The following is a 22,626-nucleotide window of genomic DNA, read 5'->3' as shown; positions in this document are numbered from 1 at the left end:
TGCGCAGAAGCTGCGAGATGCATCGCCCGCATTTTCTGCCGTCCTGTGAAGGCGGTGAGACAGAACTAAGAGGGGCCTACCGCCTTAACACGCCCAAGCTGAGGCAAGAGTCACGTGATATTAATTAAACGGCACGCGTTGTCGTCACGTCGCGCGTCTCGTGCTGTCGCCGGCCGAGTGTTGCCTGCAATCGCTGCTTGTGTCTCAGCGCCCCCAAGCCTTATTTTAAACCGTGATTGTTCTTTGCCCTGGGGGTTTTTATTTACGCCTTCCATCGAAAAGGGCGCTGGTTTTAATAGCTTTCTTGGAATCGTGTTGGGCGCAGTTCTATGCCAGCTTTCCGCTTGCCTACGCTCAATGCGTCGCTAACTTATTTCCGCGATCCTAAGACTATTTTCATAACTCGAAAAACCGGAGTGCCTCGACATTTCAAGTTCGACTTTTTAAGAAGACGAAACAATTGCATATCCACTTTTGCTTACGTTTATGCTACCGAAGCGGGCGGGTCGCGAGTAGGAGTTACTTGTTCACCTCACCCTAGAGATACATCCCGAAGGAACATCTCATTGCTTTTTCGACCACTCACTTCAGCGATGCCGGAAAAAAGGCAAGCTACGCTGGGGTATGTAAGAGATCCTCAAACGACCATTGGGTGCGTCGTAGACTTCATTGCGCAGTGGTTGGGATACATGAAAAAACGAGTCGTTTGCAATTATTCTTAACTGACTTTATGCCTACGCGCATGCATATAGGAAGTTCTTTGGTTCCGGAGCAGGTTCATCTTCGAAAGAGGCCCCGAAGAGGCAGACAACATTGTTCTTTTCTGATGGAAATAAAAGGAAGGGCGAGAAGAAAACTGAGAAGGGAAGTGGCGCAGTCAAAGAAGATGCCATCAGCCCAGACATAAAGGAGAATGGGACGAGCGAAGTGAAGGACGACGATGTCCAGGCAGCTGTTGCCTTAGATGGTGAAGACTCGAATTCCCTCTCCAAACGATTGAAGAGAGAGAAAAGTGTTGAAGATGAAGACAGCGACGAGTCTGATATTCAGCCAGTCAGTAAGAGGCGAAGAAAAGGCCCGAAACAGGGTACGAGCAGTGCTCGGAAGACTCTAGCAGAGACTTCAAGTGACCCTCTTTCGGATAAGGAAACGGGGTCTGAACCTCTCACTACGCAGACGGCTGTGAAGAAAGCGTCTGGGGAAGAGACTCCAGTCGAAGAAGATGAAGAAGAGGAGCCAGAGGAGGAACAGTCAGCAAGCGAGGACGAAGAAGAAAAGCCGGAATTGAAAAAGAAGCAAATTGAAAAGGTTCAGGCGACTCTCAAGGGTAGTGGCAAGGAACCGTACCCGGACTGGAAGCCTGGCGAGCCGGTTCCCTACGCAGCGCTCTGTACAACCTTCTCTCTGATTGAGATGACTACAAAGCGTCTCGCCATTCTTGCTCACACTTCCCTATTCCTCCGTCAAGTCCTCCGGCTAACCCCAGGCGATCTTCTGCCAACAGTGCAATTAATGATAAATAAGCTGGCCTCGGATTATGCCGGTATCGAATTGGGGATCGGAGAGTCACTGATCATGAAGGCCATTGGTGAGAGTACTGGTCGAAGTCTGTCCGTGATCAAAGCGGACCAGCATGAGATTGGTGACCTGGGTTTGGTTGCTGCGAAGAGCAGATCCAATCAGCCTACTATGTTCAAACCAAAACCGTTGACTGTAAGGGGAGTACACGAGGGTCTTCTCGCTATTGCCAAAGTCCAGGGACATGGTTCTCAGGACAAGAAGATCTCTGGTATCAAAAAAGCTCCTGTCAGCGGCCGATGCGGCTACGGCTGGCAAGGGTAGCAAAGGTGTCGATATCACGAAGAACAAAGGCGGTGCTAGCGAAGCCAAATTTATTGTCAGGTTTCTCGAAGGGAAACTGAGACTTGGTTTGGCCGAAAAAACGGTTCTTGTTGCCCTTGCGCAAGCAATGGTCACACACGAAGCTGCGCTTAAGGGGAGAGAGCCCAGCGCAGAGGAGTTGGCTGAAGGCGAAGCTATACTCAAGACTGTCTTTAGCGAACTCCCATCATACGAAGTGATCATTCCTGCTATGCTCGAACATGGAATCTTCAAGCTCCGTGAGGTCTGCAAGCTGCAGCCTGGCGTCCCGATCAAGCCTATGCTTGCCAAACCGACAAAATCGATCACTGAAGTCCTCGACCGTTTTGAAGGCAAAGATTTTACGTGTGAGTACAAATATGACGGCGAGAGAGCTCAGATCCATTATGTCGCACCGGATTCTATCCATCAATATCCAAGCGCCACTACAACCCTGAAGAAAGACGGTAAAGGGTTGTGCTCTATCTTCTCGCGCAATTCCGAGGATTTATCCAAGAAATACCCCGATATTCTTGAGAAGCTCGAAACCTGGATTAAACCGGGTGTTCACAGCTTCGTCCTTGACTGCGAGACTGTCGCTTGGGATGTAGTCAACAAGAAGGTCCTTCCGTTCCAACAATTGATGACCCGGAAGCGAAAAGATGTCAAAGCGGAAGATGTCAAGGTCAAGGTCTGCGTATTTGCGTTTGACCTCCTGTTCTTAAATGGAGAGGTTAGCCGTCCTTGGTTTTTCCACCCTGCCGTGTCCCTCGATACTAACAAGAATGACAGCCAACTGTCAGGAAGACTTTGCGGGAACGTCGTCGGCTCCTCCACGAGTCATTTCAACCTGTGGAGGGCGAATTTGCATTCGCTCAATACGGGAATACAAATGACTTGGAGGAAATCCAGAACCTGCTGGAAGAGAGTGTCAAGGCTTCCTGCGAGGGCCTGATGGTGAAGATGTTGGACACGGAAGAAAGTGGCTACGAGCCTAGCAAGCGAAGTCGGAATTGGCTGAAGGTATTCAAGCCAAATCCCCTATGGACCGTTTGCTTGGAGAGAAGATCTAACACACAAATGCTTGCAGGTCAAAAAGGATTATCTCGCTGGTCTTGGCGACTCTCTCGACCTAGTCGTGGTCGGCGCCTATTACGGCCGTGGAAAACGCACGTCGGTGTACGGAGCGTTCCTGCTGGCGGCATACAATACAAGTACGCAGACTTTTGAAACCATCTGCAACATTGGGACAGGCTTTTCGGACTCCCTCCTGGAGGAGCTTCACAAAGAGCTCTCCCCACTGGTAATAGACCGACCCAAGCCTTTCTACTCCCACTCCAACGTCCCCAAGGACCAGCCGGACGTGTGGTTCGAGCCCCGTCTTGTCTGGGAAGTCAAAGCCGCCGATCTCACCCTCAGCCCGCGATACAAAGCGGCCGCGGACGAGATGCTGGGGACGACCGATGGCAGCAAGGGCATCTCGCTGCGGTTCCCGCGGTATATCAAGTCGCGGGAAGACAAGAAGCCCGAGCAGGCGACGACGACCCGCGCGGTGGCCGAGATGTACCGCAAGCAGGAAATCGTTGCCAAGGAGAACGCGAGCAAGGGTGGCGTGGATGATGATTGGGAGTATTGATCTGTTCACCTCGTGCTGAGTCTAATGTTAATCTCGCGCCGGATTAATTGGAATATCTTTTTTTTGGTTTCCGCTTGTCGAACGGCATGCATGCATGAATGTATTGTATAGTGTAGTTTTCTTTCTAATTTGATTATTATTATGCCATGTCCATGACTCCATAATAGAACTTTCCTTCCTTCCGGAAACATTATGATTGCGATGGATACGCATTACATTTAGGTACGTAGGTACATACGTACGTACGTAGAGTAAGTACTATTTTCACCATCCCATCCATCCTATCCACAGAATGGAGGATTATGCAATTAAAAAGAGCAAAAAAAAAAGGCAAATAAAGAGACGCCAGACGCCTTGCAGAGAGAAGAATAGAAGCCAATAGTAGGGGGAGGGGAAAAAAGAAAAAGGAAGAAATGAAGACAAAAAAAAATCCTCCCCAGAAGTGGAATTAAATCTTTGTACATCCAATACTTATGACGCCAGCCTGTCCGTCCGTCCAACCGTCCGTCCACTCACTTCATCAACACCATCGTTGCCGTCGTAAACTGCAGAAAAGAAAAAGAAGAGAAAAGGAATAAAGGAAGAGGAGGCGTAAAAAGACAGAGGTGTTTCTATTCTTCAAATTTCCGTTTCACACCGTTCCCGTTCATCTGCATCGCTCTTCGTCGTCGCTCGGCCTCCTCTTGCGCCTGGGCCTGGGCCTGAGCCTGGCGCTTCTTCCAGGCAGCCTTGATGGCGGGCGCGGCGCGGATGAGGTCCTCCTCGGTGACGCGGTCGCGGATGGACTCGAGGACCTTCTCGACGGTGGAGATGTGGTTGCATTCGGCCTTGTCGTCGCGCAAGCGGAGGTAGCGCCACCGGCCCTGGTCGTCCTGGTAGCACTCGACGATGGTGTCGTCGAGCGGCGTCTGCAGCGCCTTGAGGTTTTCCCACTCCGATGGCGTGACGTACATCTCGCCAAAGTGCCGGTATTCGCCCCCGTTGTACAGCACGAAGAGGTGGAAGATGGGCATCGCGTCGTAGTCCGGGTACGGCTCCGTCACGCCCTCCGCCTCGTCCTCCGAATCGGGCTCCAGGAGCGGGAACTCCAGGCGCATGCGGAAGTCGATCGTGTTCTCTTCGGGCGGCTTCCACTTGAGGATATGCTCGTCCGTGCCGATCTTGTACGGCGTGCTTCGGCAGGTGAAGATGAGCCCGTCATTGCCGTGGATCTTCTTCACCTTGGGGATGATCTCGCGGAACATCATCTCGATGCCGTAGCTGAACTGCGTCGACTTGTCCTCCACGACGAACGCCCGGTGCTGCTTCTCCTCGGGGAACTTGTTGTACATGGCATTGTAGGGCTTCAGCACCTTCTCCTTGAAATAGGCCAGCCGCTTGTCGAGCGTGCGGTGCATCAGGCTCTGTCCGTCCAGCACCATGCAGTCGAACACCAGGTACTTGAGCTGCGTCGTGCCGTCCTCGTACGTGTCATTGACGAGCTCGCCGTCGACCAACGTGTCGACATGGAACTGCTGGAAGGTCTCATCGTCCGGCAAGGGGAAGTGCAGGCCCGGTACGTAGCGGTAGTCGTTCTTGCGATCGATCAGGTAATGGATCTCAGGCGTGTCCGAGTCCGGGTCGCCGCGCGCAAAGTACATCAGGCAGCGGATCCCGTCCGTCTTCTCGCACACGTAGTAGTCCTCCTTCTGGAGCTCGAGCAGATGCCGCGCCGCGAAGCTCACCGGCTGCGCGCCGGGGAAGCTCGTGTTGTTGCGCCCCAGCAGCTGCGCGACCTCCCGCCGGAACTGTTCCGCGAGCTCCGGCTCCGCCTTGATTCCAATCGCATCGATATCGGGGACGGAACGGCCCATGGTGGGTGAGGTTCAGAGAGTGTCGAATTGCTGTAGGGGCGATGGGACGGAAAGGAAGCGAACGTCTGTTCTCTGGCCCTGCCGAGGTCCAGGAAGCAGGTTCTCGGCAGAGACAGCTCGGGGGTAGCTGGATTCGTGCTCAATGCTCGCCCAGCAGGCGAAGGTGACGAGGCACTCACCACCGCAATGAGCTGTAGAGATTCTTCAAAAGAGGAAAATAAATAAAGAGTTAAAGACAGGATTCAGAAGGATGGAGGCTGAATTGAAATATTCCCCACGTCTGCGAAGTACTACGCCACCCAACCGGACTATCTGTGACGGAAGAACGCGACGTCGATCTCCGGCATGCCGCCTGAGGCATCCACGGCACGTGAGTCCTGAGTTAATGGATTACAATAGAACCGAGCCACAATGCTCACTCAGGCACTTGATGTAGCGGCAAAAGAATAATAATAAGAATGCAATGGAATTCCACCGAATGCATGCGCTCGCAATGGGGCCTACTACCCCAGTTCTATATCCTTTCTTACACTCCATATACAGTGCGTATGTATGTAGTACATGCATACACCACAGGCCGTCAAAAAGAAAAGAAAACCTAAACGATAGTCCGCAGTATAAGTATAGCCTCGAACAGGATGAGAATGCACCCGATCACTCAAACATGAAAATCCAAAGAGGCTTATTGCACATGTCAGGTAACACAGGGTATCATCACGTCGTTATAAGTCGAGAATGCCCACTCGTACCCTTCCATAAACGCCGTTACCGAATTGTCCCGTAGCAGCCCGTAAAGACAAATAAAGAAAAAGAAAAAAGAAAAGGAAAAGGAAAGCAAGAAACCACCACTCCAAGCTGGTGTGCAGAGTACAATCCGAATGCAGGTCAAGAAAAGATCCCGGCCTACGAAGTTGCCGCGACGGCAGTCTTTGCAGGGGGATTTGTAGCGGGGCGATTGGATGTGCTCGATTGCGTCGCGGCCGCCTTCTTGGACGAATCAGCCGACGCCTCAGGCACAGTTGGAGACGTCAAAGTTGGGCTTTCGGCAGACTGGAACAAACCCCTGCCACCCTGGGCAGTCGAGTCTCCGGTAGAGAATAGGCCTCCGCCTCGAGCACCCCCTAGGACATTCGACAGCATCTCCTTCATCCGAACATAGTGATATTTCTTTCTCGTCGGCATCAATACGTGTGTCTCCAGAGGTCGAGGACATGAACGGGAGATGGCAGCCATGACGGCATCCCGCTCTTCGTCAGAATCCACGGGGCCATTATTGTCAAAGTCGTCCTGAAGCGGTGCGTTCGCATCGATTGCAGCTTCTACAGAGACCAGTTAGCATTGTACGCAGCAAAGAAGATGGGCTAGGACACTCACTTTGCTGCCGGGCCTGATTCTTCTTCTGGTACGCCTGGAGGAGCATGTCATAGGGCAAAGACCGCCCAGGCACAGCACGCTTAGCGCCCATCGAATGGCTCTTGCAGGTGAGAGACCGCGCACACTGGGCACCATTAGGAAGGGTGACACCACACTGCTTTTCGACGTCGACGGGCCCTTTTGGTTTCGGGACCTTGGGTTTAGGCTCCTCCTTCTTTTTCTTCTTCTTGGGCTCCTTCTCCTTCTCTTCCTCGCCGTCAGCCTTGCGCTTCTTGCCTTTCTTCGTGCCGTCATCGGCCGTCCCTTTGACGGCGCTCTTCTTTGCGCTCTTCTGACCGTTGACAGCATCGTCCGCATCTCCCGCCTTGTCATCGTCTGCCTTGTCGTCGCCATCCTTGTCGGCAACCGCTTCCTTGGCCTGGTTCTTCGCATCGCGGGCCTCCTTCTTCTTCCGGGCCTTCTCCTGTTTGGCTTTCAAACAACCGCGTATATGCTCGGCAGCCGCTTGCTTCAACACCGGCCGTTTGCAGTGCTTGCATATAACAGTTTCGATTTGATCTTCTCGGGGTTTTCCAGACGGAAAAGAGGCCATGGTCTTCTCATCCATCTCTGGGAGGATCGGGGATGAATCGGGCGAACCGGGAGCGTCAACGTCATTTCCTGCGTCATCGCCCCATAAGTCAACATGTATACGTAGATATAGATAACAGTATATCCAGAACGTCAAGGATTTGAACATAAGATCATAATAAGGAAAGGTAATCAACATACCAGGCGGCTCCGGCTTGCTGCCGGCCTTGACAGCCTTGCCGGATGCTTGCTTCTTCAACTTGATCTTGCCGGGCTTCATGTCCTTCTCGGAGTACTTGTACCCGGACGCATCGACGAAACTACCCGAGCTCGAGGCCACGGACGAAGCTACAAGGAAAATAACCGGGTCAGCTCAACATCCTTTTCGGAAGACTATTTTTCTTTCTCTCTTTCTGATCGCGTGAACAAACGACGCGCACGAACCTCGTCCTGTTGTCCCGTTTGTAGTCGCCATGGTTACTAAACTTTAGGAGGCGAGGAAAGGTTTAAAAAAAAGGCTTCGGTCCCAGGCTCGCTGGATCTATCTCTATCCGGAGCAGGACAGATGTGCGATGAGAAAGAGGTGTGGTAATCTATTATTATTATAGATAAGATGGAGCGTGACCCAGGGCCTGATATGGGACAGGTTGGTTATCATCGTGTTGCCCGTTTCTCCGGATTCGGGCGTAAGCGCCAGGCTGTACTCACGTGACTGCGGGAGGTGTGTCAGCAAAATCAGCTTTTCTATATTTTGCTCCGCTGGAAATGAGTGAAGTATATATATAACTGTTCAATAGACAGTGTGGCCGAGTGGTCTAAGGCGCTAGATTAGAATGTTCCATTAGGAATATATAATCTATCTAGTCCCTGCGGGGTCGCCAGTTCGAATCTGGTCGCTGTCGTTACTTTTTTTTATTTCAGCCCACTATTTTTCCTTTTTAGTGGGGTCTTTCTCCAGTGCGTGGTAGTAGTAGAATGTAGTATATAGCATTACTGTACAGATACAATTATCATTACTATGGTACATACAATTATTTATACCTAGCAAAGCAAAGACTGCTGTTCGTTCCCCCAAATCCAAAACTGTTCGACAACGCAACATCAATCGTCCGCTCCTGGGCAGCTTTGGGCGCGTAGTTGCAGTCAAACTCGGCCGTCCTGTTCTCGAGATTGATGGTGGGCGGCATCACATTCTAATGGTGAATTGATTAGCAGACAGATATTTCATAGTGCAACACAATGAAAGAAAGGAAATTGACAAACCTCGTGAATGGCCAGAACGGAAAAGACCGCCTCGATGGCCCCCGCGCCGCCTAGAAGATGGCCGATGGCACCCTTGGTACTACTGACATTGATCTCTGCAGCCTTTTGCTTTCCTCCAGGACCAAGAAGCAGGGCTTTAATGGCCGCGTTTTCGGCTGCATCTCCGATGACCGTAGAGGTGGCATGCGCGTTAACATAATCCACAACGGAGGGCGACAGGCGAGCGTTCTTTAGAGCTTTTTTCATCGCCGCCAATGCGCCTTCTCCATTCTCCTTCGGGGCTGTCAGGTGATGTGCATCCCCAGAGGTGCCATAGCCTTTGAATTCGGCGTAGATACGAGCGCCTCTCGCTTTTGCATGCTCCAACTCCTGTCATGGCGTGGTCAGCCAGGGGTAAAACGAACATGAAGTGACGAGGATGAGAGGTACGCACTTCCAAGATCATAACGGCTGCTCCCTCCCCGACAACAAACCCTTGACGATCGGCGTCAAAAGGTCTGGAGGCTTTGGCAGGAGAATCGTTGAATCCTGTAGAAAGGCTCCTCGATCGGGCAAAGCCTCCAACGGCCAACGGGTGGATGCACGACTCGGCACCCCCAGCAACCATCACGTCTGCATCACCAAACGCAATGAAACGAGCCGCATCTCCGATGGAATGCGCCCCTGTTGTGCATGCCGTGGTGGCGGCATGGTTGGGGCCCTGGGCAAGTAGTCAGAACGTCACTGCTGTAAGCGTCAGAATAGAAGAGGTGAAGCTTACCATGAAACCATATCTCATGGAGATGTGACCCGCACCAAGGTTGATCAGCAGCTTTGGAACGAAGAGCGGGGAGACTTTCTTGTAGCCCTGGAAAACAAAACATTGCGAATGAGCATGTAGCGTCCCTTCAAATCGGGCCAGAAATTAACTCTCGTACACTTTGGTCGTATGCCACCGCTGTATCATAAATCTCGTCAAAGTTGCCAATCCCCGAGCCCAGACATACACCCTAATCCCATTAGAATCAAAAACGCCATACATAATCGCAGTCCTGGATAGTCAAAACTTACTGTGGCTTGCCGTTGCTCATAAGAGGTGGGCTTCCAGCCGGCATCTTCCAGAGCTTCCTCGGTAGCAGCCACGGCATACTGGGAAAATCGAGCCATCTTACGCTCATCCTAGAGCATGGTCAGACAACAAAGCATCACCATCGCTTTTCATCTTGGGCTCACATCTCGACTCAGCCATTCGGAGGCCGTCCATCCTCCCTCCTGGCGAGAGCCATGAGGGACGACCGCCGCGACCTGGCATGGCAGCTCCGCAAACCGGGGATGCCTGTCCGCGACGTTGACGACGCCACAGTGGCCATCGAGCAGACGCTTCCACGTACGACGGACTCCTTTGGGTATCTTCAATCAGCGTGCGCCCACTACCGAGGTAGATCCTCAGAGAAGCATGGAGACTTGTCCCAGGTCAGGTGACAAAGCAGTGGAATCGAGACCGCCATCCAACCTCGTCACCTAGACAGTTTGATATAATGCAGGTTATAGACCGCTTGGAAGCGGCTTGAAGGCCCCACCAATGACGGACAAGAAAGAAAGAAAAAGATGACAACAAGAACACTCACCTACGCCCAGCGGCGTTACCGCGCCCAACCCGGTCACGACCACTCGACGCATGGCATCGTGTGCTGCAAGCGGATGCAGAGCTCGTGCTGCTAATATTAATGATGCGATGCGGAGAGAAGAGCAGGGGTGTGTTCCATGCACTCACTCGCTTGCCGACAGCGGCTATTTTCTCTGCGTATTGACCAAAGCAGGCAACGGGCTCGGATGATTTGATATTTTCTCTGCCGGGTCGATTGGAGCTCTGGGAAGCTGGAGGAGGGATTAGTCCAGAAGGGAAAGTCCGCACGATCTGCTGGGCGGCCTGTGGTTCGGAGAGTGGCTTTCGGCGCGCGCTCACTGGCCGGCGCTCGTGGGGACGATCCACGCTGACAGCCGGCAACGCTGATAAGGCGATACAGCGCTCCCTCGAGGCCTCATGTATAATGGATTCGTACCTTTTGGGAAAGTCTATGCGTCCAGGTGCTCCAGAGCCCGGCTGCAGCGCCACTGTCCGGCATCTGCTCATATATCTCCTCCGGCCGGGAGCGACATGAGCGTCGTGGACCGTAAACAACTTCTTTTTCTCTTCCTGGCGTTGACGGAAAATGCCTGGCTGGAAGAACGCTCTCCTCCTAGGGCTGGCCGCCCTCGCCGGCGTTCGTCCTGCTCTCTCGCACGCTCACCATGACGAATCCGAAGTGGTGCCCCAAGACAAACGGGAGGAATTGCTTGAGAAATGGGAGCAGGAGGTACGTAAAGTTACGCTGTGTTGTATAGCATAGGATGAATGAACAAATCTATCTAACGATTCAACAACAGTGGGGGTTTTCCGGTATCTCGACCTTTGCTCACATGCAGGCCGTAAAATGTCTTATCGAGCCTGATGAACGGTACGATATTGCTATCATCGGGGCTCCCTTTGACACCGCTGTCAGCTACAGACCTGGTACGTATATTGATATCCTTCTTTATCTATCCCACCCCCTTATCTAGACTCATCACGGTCTATCTACCTGTATTGTCGAGAAAAATAAGATAGAAAACATTATATAGATAAAATATGGGCCTGTCATAAGACTCCAGACTCTTGCTAACAATCTACCAGGCGCACGCTTCGGGCCCCGCGCAATCCGCGCCGCCAGTGCCCGCCAGCTCCCCGGCACCAGCTACAATACGCGAGCAGGTATCAACCCGTACAAGTCCTGGGCCACACTGCGCGACTGTGGTGACATCCCCGTCACCCCGTTCGACAATGCCCTGGCGGAGCGTCAGATGTACGAGGCCTTTCTCGAGTTGGGAAGCCGCCCTGCGAAGACCCCGGCCGACTCCAAGTACGGCACCAAGGGCATCTCCGCCGGCAAGCCCAAGCTCGTCACCCTCGGCGGAGACCACAGCATCGCCCTCCCGGCCCTGCGCGCCCTGTACCAGATCTACCAGAAGCCGATCACCGTGCTGCACTTTGACGCTCACCTGGACACGTGGAACCCCGGTCGGTACGCCTCCTACTGGCTGTCGGAGCAGTCCCGTTTCAACCACGGCAGCTTCTTCCACATCGCCAGCACCGAGGGCCTCATCTCCAACACGACGTCTGCCCATGCCGGCATCCGGACTCGCCTGACGGGCGTTGATGACGGCGACTACACGAACCCAGGCCCCGAGCAAGGCTTCATCCGGATCCACGCGGACGACATTGACGAGCTGGGTCCTGTGGGAGTGGCGGAGCGCATTATCGAGCGCATCGGTCTCGATCCGGAGCAGCCTGTGTATCTGTCGGTGGACATTGACGTCCTGGACCCGGGCACTGCTCCTGGCACGGGAACTCCGGAGCCCGGCGGCTGGACGACTCGCGAAATGATCCGCATCCTTCGGGGTATCGAGAAGCTGAACCTGGTCGGCGCAGACATCGTGGAGGTGAGCCCGAGCTACGACAATGTGGGTGAGACGACGGCCCTGGCTGCCGCGCAGGTGGCATTCGAGATCATCACGAGCATGGTCAAGGCCGGTGCCGGCGAGGATCTCGGTGGATGGTATGGCCGGAAAGACGACGCAGATGTTCTTCAAAGCGGCAAGACCACTGGAGATGACAGCTCGTCAAAGAAAGACGAACTATAAAGAAAAAATTAAATAAATAAAACACCCATTTCGATCACCAAGGTCCTTCGAACAAAATACCGATGATGGACAGTAGTGTACATATATGATTGATAGCTTTAGGTAATGCAGTGCAAACGAGAGGACGAATGGATAACCCCATTGCCGTTTTGACTTTGATTCTTCTTTCTTCCCCTTTCTGCAGAAACCGACAAAGTAGGGAGGTTAGATGCGACAATAACGGTCCTGTAAAGATTTTTTTTTATAAAACATCGCATTGCAACATAAAGATAGCTAGGGCACAGACCTTTTTTCGCCCCAGATTGATAAATAATGGCCGAGGCTTGAAAGATACTGCCAGTCGCTTCGTACTTCCCAGCTTGCTCTCCACAGAACGTTCCAGCCACTAAGGATAGGAAAAGGGCAGAGGGAAGGGTGAGACAAGAAAAGGAAAAGTGTTTCATTCAGATCTGTAGCTTGGCTTTTTATCTGCTAACATTTGAGGCTGTCGCTTGGCTCCATCCGACAGAAGATAAGAGAAAAAGGCGGCAACGCAACATAGCGCAAACTGTAAACAGTAACAAAGGAAATCAAAAGAGCTTCCTTGCTAGCCCTGACTCGCATCTCCTGCGCGGCTTGGCATTCGTGCGCTGCTCCGCAACCTTTTCTATCTCGCTGGATGGCATTGGGGAACTCCAGGGACCAAGAGATAGAGAGGCATGATAGACCCTGGTCTTATGGGAAGAAAACGTTCAGAAACAAGCAGAAAACGGGTATGAATTGAGGGGCACATAGGGGGAAAAAAAAGGAAAACCATTTAGCCGGCCAACGAAACATGACGCCCAGGACTTTAAAACGCCGATAGAGGATGAGACGTAAACAATCCGAGGAAAGGCTCGAACGGGGGTAGTCTGGTCAGATAGTGGACGGGGAAAAGACGCAACATGAGAAATAGGAAAAGGCAGAACGTCGGGTGGGAACGCCTGTCAAGCAGGCTAAGACAACTCCTGGGTCCACGAGAGGATCAGGCGAGTTGACGGTCGCTCAGGGAATCTTTCGAAAACCGAAGAAACAGGAAAATGGCGGTATCTCGACAGAAATAGGGAATCAAGGGAAAAGGAAAAAAAAGGAGGGCGGTGACTCTACGAATAACGTGCGGTCGAAGTATCCAACGACAACACTGGCTTACCAGGGATCACGCCGCCGCGAGAACGAGCCAGGAAGCCAAGGGGGACACACAAAAGAAAAAAAAAGACGACCTTGAAAAAGCGAAGAATGGAATGTCTAGGCCGCGATGTTTTTCAATCCTCCCAAAACCAATCCCAACGTATCTACTCCGGAAAAAAAAATCTCAGTCAAATAGAACGCTTAATTGAGAGCTTGGGGGAAATTAGACCAACCGGAAGCGTTGAACTTGTAGCTTGATTCTGTAATCTACAGGAGGACACACTTGGACTTCTTCTTGGGGGCGGGCTCGAGCGCAGCAACAATGGCCTATCGAGAAACACATCAGCATCCACACGTAACAAAGCAATAAAGCTAGGCTGGCATGAAATGATCATAGACGCCAGGTCGTACCTCATCAAACACATCCTTCAGCTTGTACTGCGTCAGCGCCGAGCATTCCACGTATTTGACGGCACCCAGCTCCTTCGCCATCCGATCACCATCCTCCTTGCGAATAGGCTGCATCTTCTGCTTGGCCAGTTTCTCGCGGACAACTGGGTCATCACGCAGATCGGTCTGGGTGCCGACAATGAGACATGGCACACCTGGGCAGTGGTGGTGGACTTCTGGGAACCACTTTTCCCGGACGTTCTCAAAGGAGGCCGGTGAAGTCACAGAGAAGCAGACCAGGAAGACATCTGTCTGTGGATATGAAAGTGGGCGAAGGCGGTCATAGTCTTCTTGTCCAGCAGTATCGAAAAGTCCCAGAGTGTAAGGTTCATCACCAATCCTGTGGTTGGAAAAGACACCATGATCAGTTTGTGTCCTAGCAGACACAGACAAAAGGCCATCCCAGGAGATGGATTCATCGCGAAACTTACATCACAGTCACGGCATAATTGTCGAAGACGGTTGGGACATATTCAGAGGGGAACTTGTTCGTCGTGTAGGAGATCAAGAGGCATGTTTTGCCGACCGCACCGTCCCCAACAACCACACATCTGTAAGGAGCAGGGAGAAACCCTTGTTAGATCACAGCCACAAAAGTCCCAAAAAACAACTTCCAGGGAGAGAGTGTGGGATGCTTTGGGCAATGTGAGGGGCAGAGACGCACTTAATCGTGGCAACGACCATTTTTGTTTTTCCTCTTGTGGAGGCTGTCACACAAACGCCAAAATAGCCGTTTAGAAGTGTTTTTGAAAGAAAGGTTCGGTGCTATTGGGTCGTGAGACTTTTGCGTTGAGGGGTGAGGATGGAGTCGAGCAGCGTTGGCGTGTGGTGGCAGCGACTCTGTGGGGTTTGGGAGGTGCGCAGGTTAAGACAGTGGATTAGGATAGGAGAGGATAGTGGAGGATAGACGCGGTCCGGAATGGGGTCAGGAATCTGCTTGGCCCTTGTTGATTGTCAGGCTGTCACCGTGTCGACGTTTGGGTGAGACCGCTGGCGATGGATGACAGATGCAGGAGAAGAGGCAGGAAGCTGCAAGAGTAGCCTGCACAGTTAGCTTATTTTGATTGCGGTGGTCTCCAAACGCAAGGCCTGGGGGGGACTGCACACGGGGCCTTCAGGCATCCGCAACCTGCGGGAAACAAAGGGAGGACAAACGCACTCGTTGCGAGAGGAAATCAGAATCAACAGGTTGACAAGACGTGCTTGCAAAGCCTGCTGCTGGAGGAGACAGGAGACCTCGATGGTGGCGCCCTGAGTGGTGGATGGAAAAGGCGGACTCCGGGTCCTCGAAGGGGCAGTGCGGGCGGGCGACTCTGGAGGTTTCGGGAGTCGAGAACTTAGCACACGGCAGGGGATTAGATAATGTGAGAGCTTTGTCCGCGACGGCGATAGCTAGGGGGCCCACCGCAGCAGCTCTGGAGTCGCACGCTGGCTGGCAGTGAAAAACNGCTATCTACACGAAAGAAGAGGGAAACAGGAGAAAGCAGGCAGTAAATGGCACGGTAGTGTTGTAGCGAGCTGGCTGCTTGCCGATGGCTGGAGGAGAGGCAGTCTCAGGGAGGCGAGCAGGCGCTACAAGAATTCCAAAGTCCACAACCCAAGAACCCAATGTGACGGCGTCGAGGCCTTAGCCTGAGGTACCTAAGCAACTCCCCGTCGGTCTGGCAGAACCTCCTATTAACTCAAATCAAAGTCGCTGCTGCTAATTAGAGTCTGTGACAGCGAATGGCCCCTCCAGACAAACCCAAAACTGACCCTCTCGGTTCTCATTTCGCACTCGGTCTGTCTTCTGGCACCACAACACCCACCCGGCTCTGGACTCTTGATCCGTGATCCAATGCTACCGCCTCCTCTGGTGGATGTTGTGTGGCCTGTGGCCTGTGGTCCATGGCCCGCTCAGTGCCATCACTTCACACTAAGTCTGGCTAGCTCCCTCCCTCCCGAGATACGATAATAATATGATTGCACTGTGCAAATCGTGGCCCGTGGGTTTCAAATTGTCTGTGTGCATCCCCTCCCACAATTACCATCGAGTTCCATCTCTCTGCCGCTGTCTGCCCCCTGTGTCGCTGTGTCTTACATACGAGTACACAGAAAGCAGGGCCAACAGCCGGTAATAGTCCCAACTTGGGGAGTAGAAACTGCTGCTGCTGGCTCAGATTTCTTCCGCTAGACGCAGAAAAAAATGCAGAAAAAAAAACTTACTCCGTAGGACCATTCCACTCCCTGCGCGTGGTGCAATGTCCCCCTTCTACGGAGTAATAATGAAACTGTTTCAGGAACAGGCTAAACCGTACTCATCACAACACTGCAACAAATACTTGGCATCACCAAAATACCGTTATCGGATAGGTCGAGTCTCGTCACAGACTCGCGAGAAAAAAAATTCCTGTCAATTCTCTCTACGAAGTACAGTGCAAACCGCAGCAATTTTTAAAATATCTATTAAACATTATTTATGACAATCACTAGCCAAATGACGAAACAAAACAAAAACAAAAAGAAAGGCGTATATTTCAGCCGAAACACCGGATAAAACGGGGCTCATTATTGCTCCTGGCCTAGGAAATTGTCATTATTAACGTGTTTTAATTATATACCACGCGTCTATCCCAGTAGCGCGAGGACTTAGCCAAGTAGTAGTAGCCGAGTGACTCCTTCGCCCCCTAAAAATGTCCACACCAATCAATCCATCACCGTTTTCTTTTTCCACTCATCGAGACCTACGTATGCAGGTAATTAGTTTTATTTCGAATATTGAAGAAAGTGGTGGTATAGAGCGCAGAACTTGGTATTCCCTTCTGCCATGCAAGAAACGTTTGATGTTTTGCAACCCGGAATTTCTAGCCTCGCCATTCTGATTCAAGCCCTCTTTTTGTCTATTATTTAGTACTGCCATATGCAGTACGGTTTAGCCTCGGTCTAAAACTGCTGCATTGTATATGACAGACATCAAACGGTCCGAGGTCCAATTCGAGCCAGCAAAATGACCCCAGAAGTCTCGCAGAAGGGAATCCACCCTCGACTTCTATCTCCCAGAGGGTCTAGACGGTATAAAAGATGGTTCCCAACTCCGGGATGAACCAAATCCATCACAGTCATAACCCGTAAGTCCTATCTATATGAAACAATACAATACTCGAATGCAATTAACAGAAAACAACAAAGGTAAATGCAGGATATGCAAGTCGTGCAGAAAAAGGCCTTACAACACCTTTGTGTGGTGTTCAGTCATCCTGGGACCTGCCTTCTGGAGACCTTTCCTCCTGGACGCGTCCTATCATTATTCCCTTTCGGCCCTGGCTCATCTACTATGGTTAGCAATTTTTCAGAACGGGCGATATCAGAATGAAAATTTCTTACCTTGTCGAGCTCATAGTTACTCATCAGCAAACTCAAAGGAATTATGGGGAGGGAGACAAGCAGCGCCAAGCACAGAAGATTATTCATCGTCTCCTGGTAGGCTCGATTAATAGCAATCCGGGTGGGCGATCCCATGGGATACGAGAGCGCCTTCGTGAGCTTGCCAAAGATCTCGTCAGCGTCTGCCTGGCTTTCCGGAGGCAGATACGCATGTAGTTTCCTGGGAATCTGATGGGTCCAGACAGCACCTGAAACTGCAGCGCCAACAGCCCCGCCCATTTCCAGTGCTGTCAAGAACATCGCGGTGGCCGCGGCCACCTCCTGATGGTGAGCAGACGCTTGTACGCCGAGTTGGACTGGAACATTGAGCAGCCCTCCGCCGGTGCCCACCATGATCTGAGTTCCAAGGATCTGCAAGACAGAGCTTCCTTCTTGGCGGTAGAACAACATGGCCAGCAAACCGCAGATGTAAATGACACATCCTGCCACAACAAAGGGACGATAGCGACGAGTGTACTTGATCAGGACTGACACCACAAATGCTGCGATGGTGGAGGTGAACGCGAAGGTCTGGGTTACGCGGCCAGCAACAGCGACATCATAGTTTTGTACGACTTGCAGATAGGAGTATAGGTACGGCTGGACAGAGAAATAAAAGGCCACTAATAACCAGTCAGTGACAAGACGTCAAGTGGGAGTTGAGGGTGGTACATACTGAAGTAGAAAAAGGCAAGCGCGCATCCTGCCAGGACGGTCCTTTCGGTGAGAAGGTGCAGAGAGAGCAAAGGTTTAGGGGCGAGCCGTCGCGATGATTCCCACATCGGAAAAACAATGAGACAGACAAAGCCGATCGAAATCATAGCCACAATGCCGTCACTCTTCCAGCCATCCTTGAGGTTGGCTCCCAGAGTGAGGGGGATTAAGATCAACGTAAGAGCAGCCGAGAGCAGCAACAGCCCAAACATGTCAAGATCGAACCAAGTCGCCCGCAAGGCTTCCCACCATTTGCGTCGTCTGTGCGGCTTCACTTTGATCAACCTCAGCCTTATAGCCCTTCTTTGGTTCAACAGTAATGAGAGGGCGAGAGGAAAGAACGCGGAAGGCAAGATGATAGCCCACATGCCATACCCCCAACGCCATGAAGTCTGCTTGAGGATCGCAGATGCAACTGTCGGACCAATCCACACTGTTAATAGGAAAGGCAGCTCTGGCAAAAGCGCGAACAGCGCTCGGTTCAACAGGCTGCTGCTGTCCGCGATGAAGACTTGTTGAAGGATTTGCAAACCCGTGGATCCCGCAGAGTAGAAGATCTGAGCCGATGCGTATGTTTGCACGTTCGTCGACGCAGCCATTTGGATATATCCAAGGACATAGATAAGGATACTGACACAGAATGCCTCGAATCTCCCAAAGACATCTGCTACCTTGGCCATCGGAGGCTTGATCACAGCTGCCGGATGTTAGCACATGGGAGCAACGTCGTTTCTTAACCAGGAACCGCGGTCTTACCGTTGACGACATTCTGCACAACCAGGACAGTGGATATCAACGAATGCTTGCTGAAGGAGCTGGTAGCATATACAGCCAATGACGCGACCGTTTGGCCTTCCAGAGAGGTGCAAAAGGCCATCAAGAAGATGCTTGGAGCAGGTTAGTCGGATCCGTCGCAATCAAGCGTGGGTTACTACTAACCCCAAGTATGCTATGATTAAAGACCGCTGCGTCCAGGTCTGACTGATAGCCTCAATCTTGCGGACACCTTCCTGGACATCGCCATCGGAAGAAGTATCCCCTCCTTCCGTCCCAACATCATTGTCCACCTCGTATGTTGAGTGGGAGTATAACAGTCGCTCATCCTCCCTGCCATCCATCGGCTCTTCTGAATCAAGAGTTCCGTAAGAGATACGAGAAGATACGTCCAGCATGCTCATGCCGACCGCCAAGCTCAGCTTCCTTAAAAGAGTAGAAAAGGTCCGTTCCCTCTTGGCCCTGTTCTTTCGTATTCCTTCCAAAGGCTACCCAACAGAGTCCATATGGAGGGTCTTGCGGCGGACGGCGGTGTCGGGAACGAGTAAATCGCGACGTAGGAAGCGTGGACAGGATTGAGTCACCAGGCATCAGTGTATTAGGTAGGATAGCTCGTAGTCTCAGAGGCGTTGGACTCCCTGGCGCGTTCGTCGTTCGACCTGAACCAGTCAATCAAGAGACGGTGGGCTGAGGCAGGAAGGCAACCGGTGCTCTGCGCATGGAAATGCAAGAAGGAACAAGGAAAAATTAAAATTTAAAAAACGACGGGGGAGAAGCTCAGATAAACGCAGCGCACTGCATGGGCTCCAACAGGGCAGAAACGCAGCCACACAACGTGGGCACTCGGACCCTTGTCGGATGGGTGACAGTGCGCGGGATCGGACGGCAGCAGGCGCTGTAGCCGCTGGTATCCCGGCATCCCGCAGCTAGGAATCTTGACAGAAATTGCCCCCCACGGCTAGGGCGCCGAAACAGACACACAATTTCCGGGAGATATTATTATTTGGGTTCCTGAATATCCTTGGCGAATTACGAGCAGTGCACCACCCAGGGATCCTTGCAAGAAAAGTGATTTGGCGCCGGTGGTACGAAGTCGTGCGTCACCTCTGCATGATGACTGCATGGGCGTGGCGAGGTCTCGTTGGGGGCGAGGGAGGGGGGTTTGATCTGATCAGATAAGATCAGCTGAAGGGGTCGCGGGACTCGTGACTCGTGACTCGTGAGCCTATGGCTTCCCGCTGCGGAATGTTCCACACGCTGCAGCCTCTGTGAGGACGAAACTCGGCATGACCAAGTGGATCCGTGGGCCCTGTGGTGTCTGTCGTTTCCTGATTCGTGCTGCTGGTCTGCTAATGACGACGTTGTGGTGACAAGAAATGGCGATGGCATGCCTTGCTTTCAGCAGACAGCGGGCGCTGGACAGATCAGACGTCGGGTGTACCTGTTCCGGCCGGATAGCCGATGACGGCCCAGAGGTGGCACCTGCCCACCTGGGTAGGTGCCCCCTACTGGCCAGAGCATGGGACAGCCGTCATGTTATTTGCTTCATGTCTTGGGGAGTATATGGCAGCATAGCCGATCATTGACTCCGTACCTAGGTATTCTCGCCAGCGCCTGCATAATGATTTTTCCGGCCGAATGGGGCGCAAGGGGCTTACACGCCCTAAGTATACGGAGTAGTGGACAGTCGGTGTCTGTCGGGATATCCAAGCCCGTCGAAAAGCACGTGCCTCAGTCTCGGAGCTCCTCGTTTGAGTCACATCGATCAAGCAGGCAGGATGGTCAGAAGTATATGGAAGACTAAAACAAGAGAAGCATCGGTCTGATTATTTTATTACTCAGAAAGGCCCAATCGCAATAACGTGCTACATATATGGTGTTGTCTACCAAATTGCCGGCTTCTAGCATTGAAAAGACAGAAACCCACTTAGGAAAGATGCTCAATGTGCCAGAGCTGCTACAGCCTGTGCCGAATCTGCCGATACGTAGATTGTCAATGGAATGGGTGGCACACGACGGTCTACATTGGTCATATTGGCAACCATGACATTGACAGCGTGGAAACAAAATCCTCTGGAGACGTTCCTGGTAGAGCAGTAGTGCTAATGGTCATAATTTGTAGATTACAAGAATTTTCGTAAGGGATACTACGGGGAGAATCGTATGGGCTCCTATCTCTCGAACATACACGTGATTCGAAGAGGACAACAGTGACGGCAAACATCACAACTCCCTTTGACTGCAAACACGCCATTTTTATTCAATGACCTCGATGACGAGGTGTCGAAAGTCGACAACCAGATCCTCACCTTCCTTCGAGGGCTTCGCAGCATATGTCCCAATCCAACACTCCTTGGTCGCCTCGTCCTCAAACGCCCAGGTCACCTCTCTGACAGGAGAGCGCTGAATTCCCTCCACCAAGTATACCCACAGACTGCCGTCTGCTTCCCTGGCGATCTCGATCGTGGCTGCGTTCCCTCCGGATGGAACGGGAAGCAAACTCCAGTCTGCCCATCTATCCTTCGCTACGGTGCTGACGTGTGGCTTTCCTTCAGTGAACTCGATCCCGGTCTTGATCCATTTCTTCTCGTCTCCAGGCCCGTGAATGACCAGAATGAGACCCCCTTGGTCGTAGAGCGTCTTCCAGTTGGCAGCAATGGCCACACGTGCCCGCTTGAAAGACCTTAGGGGAGTGACTTTGTAGAGAATGGGTGCATTGAATCTGGTGGTTGAAGGAGGCTTGGCCCAGACGTCTGTCGACGGAGGAGCTGTTATAGCAAAATCTACCGGAATCTTCTCATCACTTGGAACGCTCTGAGTGGTGTTCGCGAAAGTGAAACCGGACATGGTCTGGTAATTATTGATCGAGGGGAAGGACGGCAGATATTCGCTTCACCAGTTTTGATTCGCACGGAGATCAAGATTGGACAGTCTTCCAATATGAAACGATCAGCGGCTTTGGGAATATAGTTCAGAAATTTTTCTTTAATAAATATTGCAATTCAGAGTTGTTTGTTGTTCACATAGATATATCTGTCTTCTCCAAGTTCTACCTCAGTAAAGTTGGAATCATGACTAACCATGGATGCGGGGTAATTACCCGTCAGAGCCATGGACCCCGCGATTTTAAAGTAAAGACAGCAGTTCGGAGTAAATCGTCAGATCCAGCTACACCGGAAGACATTCTCGTAAATGATGTCTTCAAGTGGTCATAACGTTCATTATACCGTTGTCGAAGACATCAACTCCGGAAGATTTTCGTTGTTACTCAAGGCACGTGGCGTTCTGAACTCGACGACCACGTCAAACCAACCCGTGCCATTAGAGTCGTACAGACGCCTAGGATACTTCATTTCGGAGATCGACTCCCGATTATGGAAATCTTGAGATACCTCAGGATGGAATGCTAGTATTGGTGCCGCCAGAAACTATCTCCGTATGTTAGCTGGGTAGCTTAAATTACCAGACGATTCAAAAACGATCGTCTGACGGTCTGACACTCCAGAGTGATATCTATTAGGAGAAAAAGAATTAACCATTTATAAAATAAAAATTCTAATATTTTTTTTTCATAAAGTCATCATGACACCATCATCACGAAGAGTGGTTGGACGACAGCTTTGCGCCCCGCATGGCACAGTAGCAGCGGCCGAGCGGGCTTGGCAAACGGCCCCGGGAAGATTCCTCCGCAGCCCCATCGGAAACCAAAACCCCGACGCGTAACACCAACTACCACCCCCTTTGATGCCCGTCCTAGGCAGCAGAGTATTGGATTCTGGGCGATCTGAACGTATCAGGGGGCCAGATTACTGCTGTTGTAGCAGCAGGAAAAAAAAGTGCCATGCAATTGTGAAGTAACTGGCGAAGTTGGGTAGCCAGGTATCG

General features: G+C 51.8%; 8 protein-coding genes across 8 annotated transcripts; 2 read left to right on the top strand and 6 right to left on the bottom strand.

The window, feature by feature from the left end:
- Positions 1–593: 593 nt before the first annotated feature.
- Positions 594–3,496, top strand: T310_0721 (DNA ligase (ATP); the record flags this gene model as incomplete). Its single annotated transcript, XM_013476427.1, has 6 exons — positions 594–622; positions 753–1,713; positions 1,802–2,593; positions 2,653–2,883; positions 2,951–3,074; positions 3,114–3,496. The coding sequence occupies 6 exons, from the start codon at positions 594–596 to the stop codon at positions 3,494–3,496; spliced, it is 2,520 nt and encodes an 839-aa protein (XP_013331881.1).
- Positions 3,497–4,107: 611 nt separating this feature from the next.
- T310_0720 (mRNA guanylyltransferase) lies at positions 4,108–5,349 on the bottom strand (the record flags this gene model as incomplete). The annotated part of the gene is made up of 1 exon (XM_013476426.1): positions 4,108–5,349. One exon carries the CDS (start codon positions 5,347–5,349, stop codon positions 4,108–4,110), a length of 1,242 nt encoding a protein of 413 aa, XP_013331880.1.
- Positions 5,350–6,252: 903 nt separating this feature from the next.
- On the bottom strand, positions 6,253–7,768 carry T310_0719 (SAGA complex component (Sgf73); the record flags this gene model as incomplete). The annotated part of the gene is made up of 4 exons (XM_013476425.1): positions 6,253–6,668; positions 6,724–7,383; positions 7,495–7,641; positions 7,738–7,768. 4 exons carry the CDS (start codon positions 7,766–7,768, stop codon positions 6,253–6,255), a joined length of 1,254 nt encoding a protein of 417 aa, XP_013331879.1.
- A 556-nt stretch (positions 7,769–8,324) lies between these two features.
- T310_0718 (3-oxoacyl-[acyl-carrier-protein] synthase) lies at positions 8,325–9,702 on the bottom strand (the record flags this gene model as incomplete). The annotated part of the gene is made up of 6 exons (XM_013476424.1): positions 8,325–8,486; positions 8,557–8,925; positions 8,990–9,256; positions 9,317–9,403; positions 9,474–9,545; positions 9,607–9,702. 6 exons carry the CDS (start codon positions 9,700–9,702, stop codon positions 8,325–8,327), a joined length of 1,053 nt encoding a protein of 350 aa, XP_013331878.1.
- A 1,046-nt stretch (positions 9,703–10,748) lies between these two features.
- T310_0717 (Agmatinase) lies at positions 10,749–12,255 on the top strand (the record flags this gene model as incomplete). Its single annotated transcript, XM_013476423.1, has 3 exons — positions 10,749–10,892; positions 10,963–11,089; positions 11,249–12,255. 3 exons carry the CDS (start codon positions 10,749–10,751, stop codon positions 12,253–12,255), a joined length of 1,278 nt encoding a protein of 425 aa, XP_013331877.1.
- Positions 12,256–13,668: 1,413 nt separating this feature from the next.
- T310_0716 (Cell division control protein 42) lies at positions 13,669–14,535 on the bottom strand (the record flags this gene model as incomplete). The annotated part of the gene is made up of 4 exons (XM_013476422.1): positions 13,669–13,728; positions 13,813–14,227; positions 14,283–14,424; positions 14,463–14,535. 4 exons carry the CDS (start codon positions 14,533–14,535, stop codon positions 13,669–13,671), a joined length of 690 nt encoding a protein of 229 aa, XP_013331876.1.
- Positions 14,536–17,078: 2,543 nt separating this feature from the next.
- Positions 17,079–19,139, bottom strand: T310_0715 (Siderochrome-iron transporter MirC; the record flags this gene model as incomplete). The annotated part of the gene is made up of 5 exons (XM_013476421.1): positions 17,079–17,159; positions 17,215–17,876; positions 17,930–18,664; positions 18,724–18,854; positions 18,907–19,139. 5 exons carry the CDS (start codon positions 19,137–19,139, stop codon positions 17,079–17,081), a joined length of 1,842 nt encoding a protein of 613 aa, XP_013331875.1.
- A 1,631-nt stretch (positions 19,140–20,770) lies between these two features.
- On the bottom strand, positions 20,771–21,588 carry T310_0714 (uncharacterized protein; the record flags this gene model as incomplete). Its single annotated transcript, XM_013476420.1, has 2 exons — positions 20,771–20,826; positions 21,051–21,588. 2 exons carry the CDS (start codon positions 21,586–21,588, stop codon positions 20,771–20,773), a joined length of 594 nt encoding a protein of 197 aa, XP_013331874.1.
- Positions 21,589–22,626: the final 1,038 nt, after the last annotated feature.

This window comes from Rasamsonia emersonii, assembly GCF_000968595.1.
Source record: "Rasamsonia emersonii CBS 393.64 chromosome Unknown ctg1118621759959, whole genome shotgun sequence".
NCBI classification, from domain to species: domain Eukaryota; kingdom Fungi; phylum Ascomycota; class Eurotiomycetes; order Eurotiales; family Trichocomaceae; genus Rasamsonia; species Rasamsonia emersonii.
This window is presented reverse-complemented; position numbering and strand designations above follow the sequence as displayed.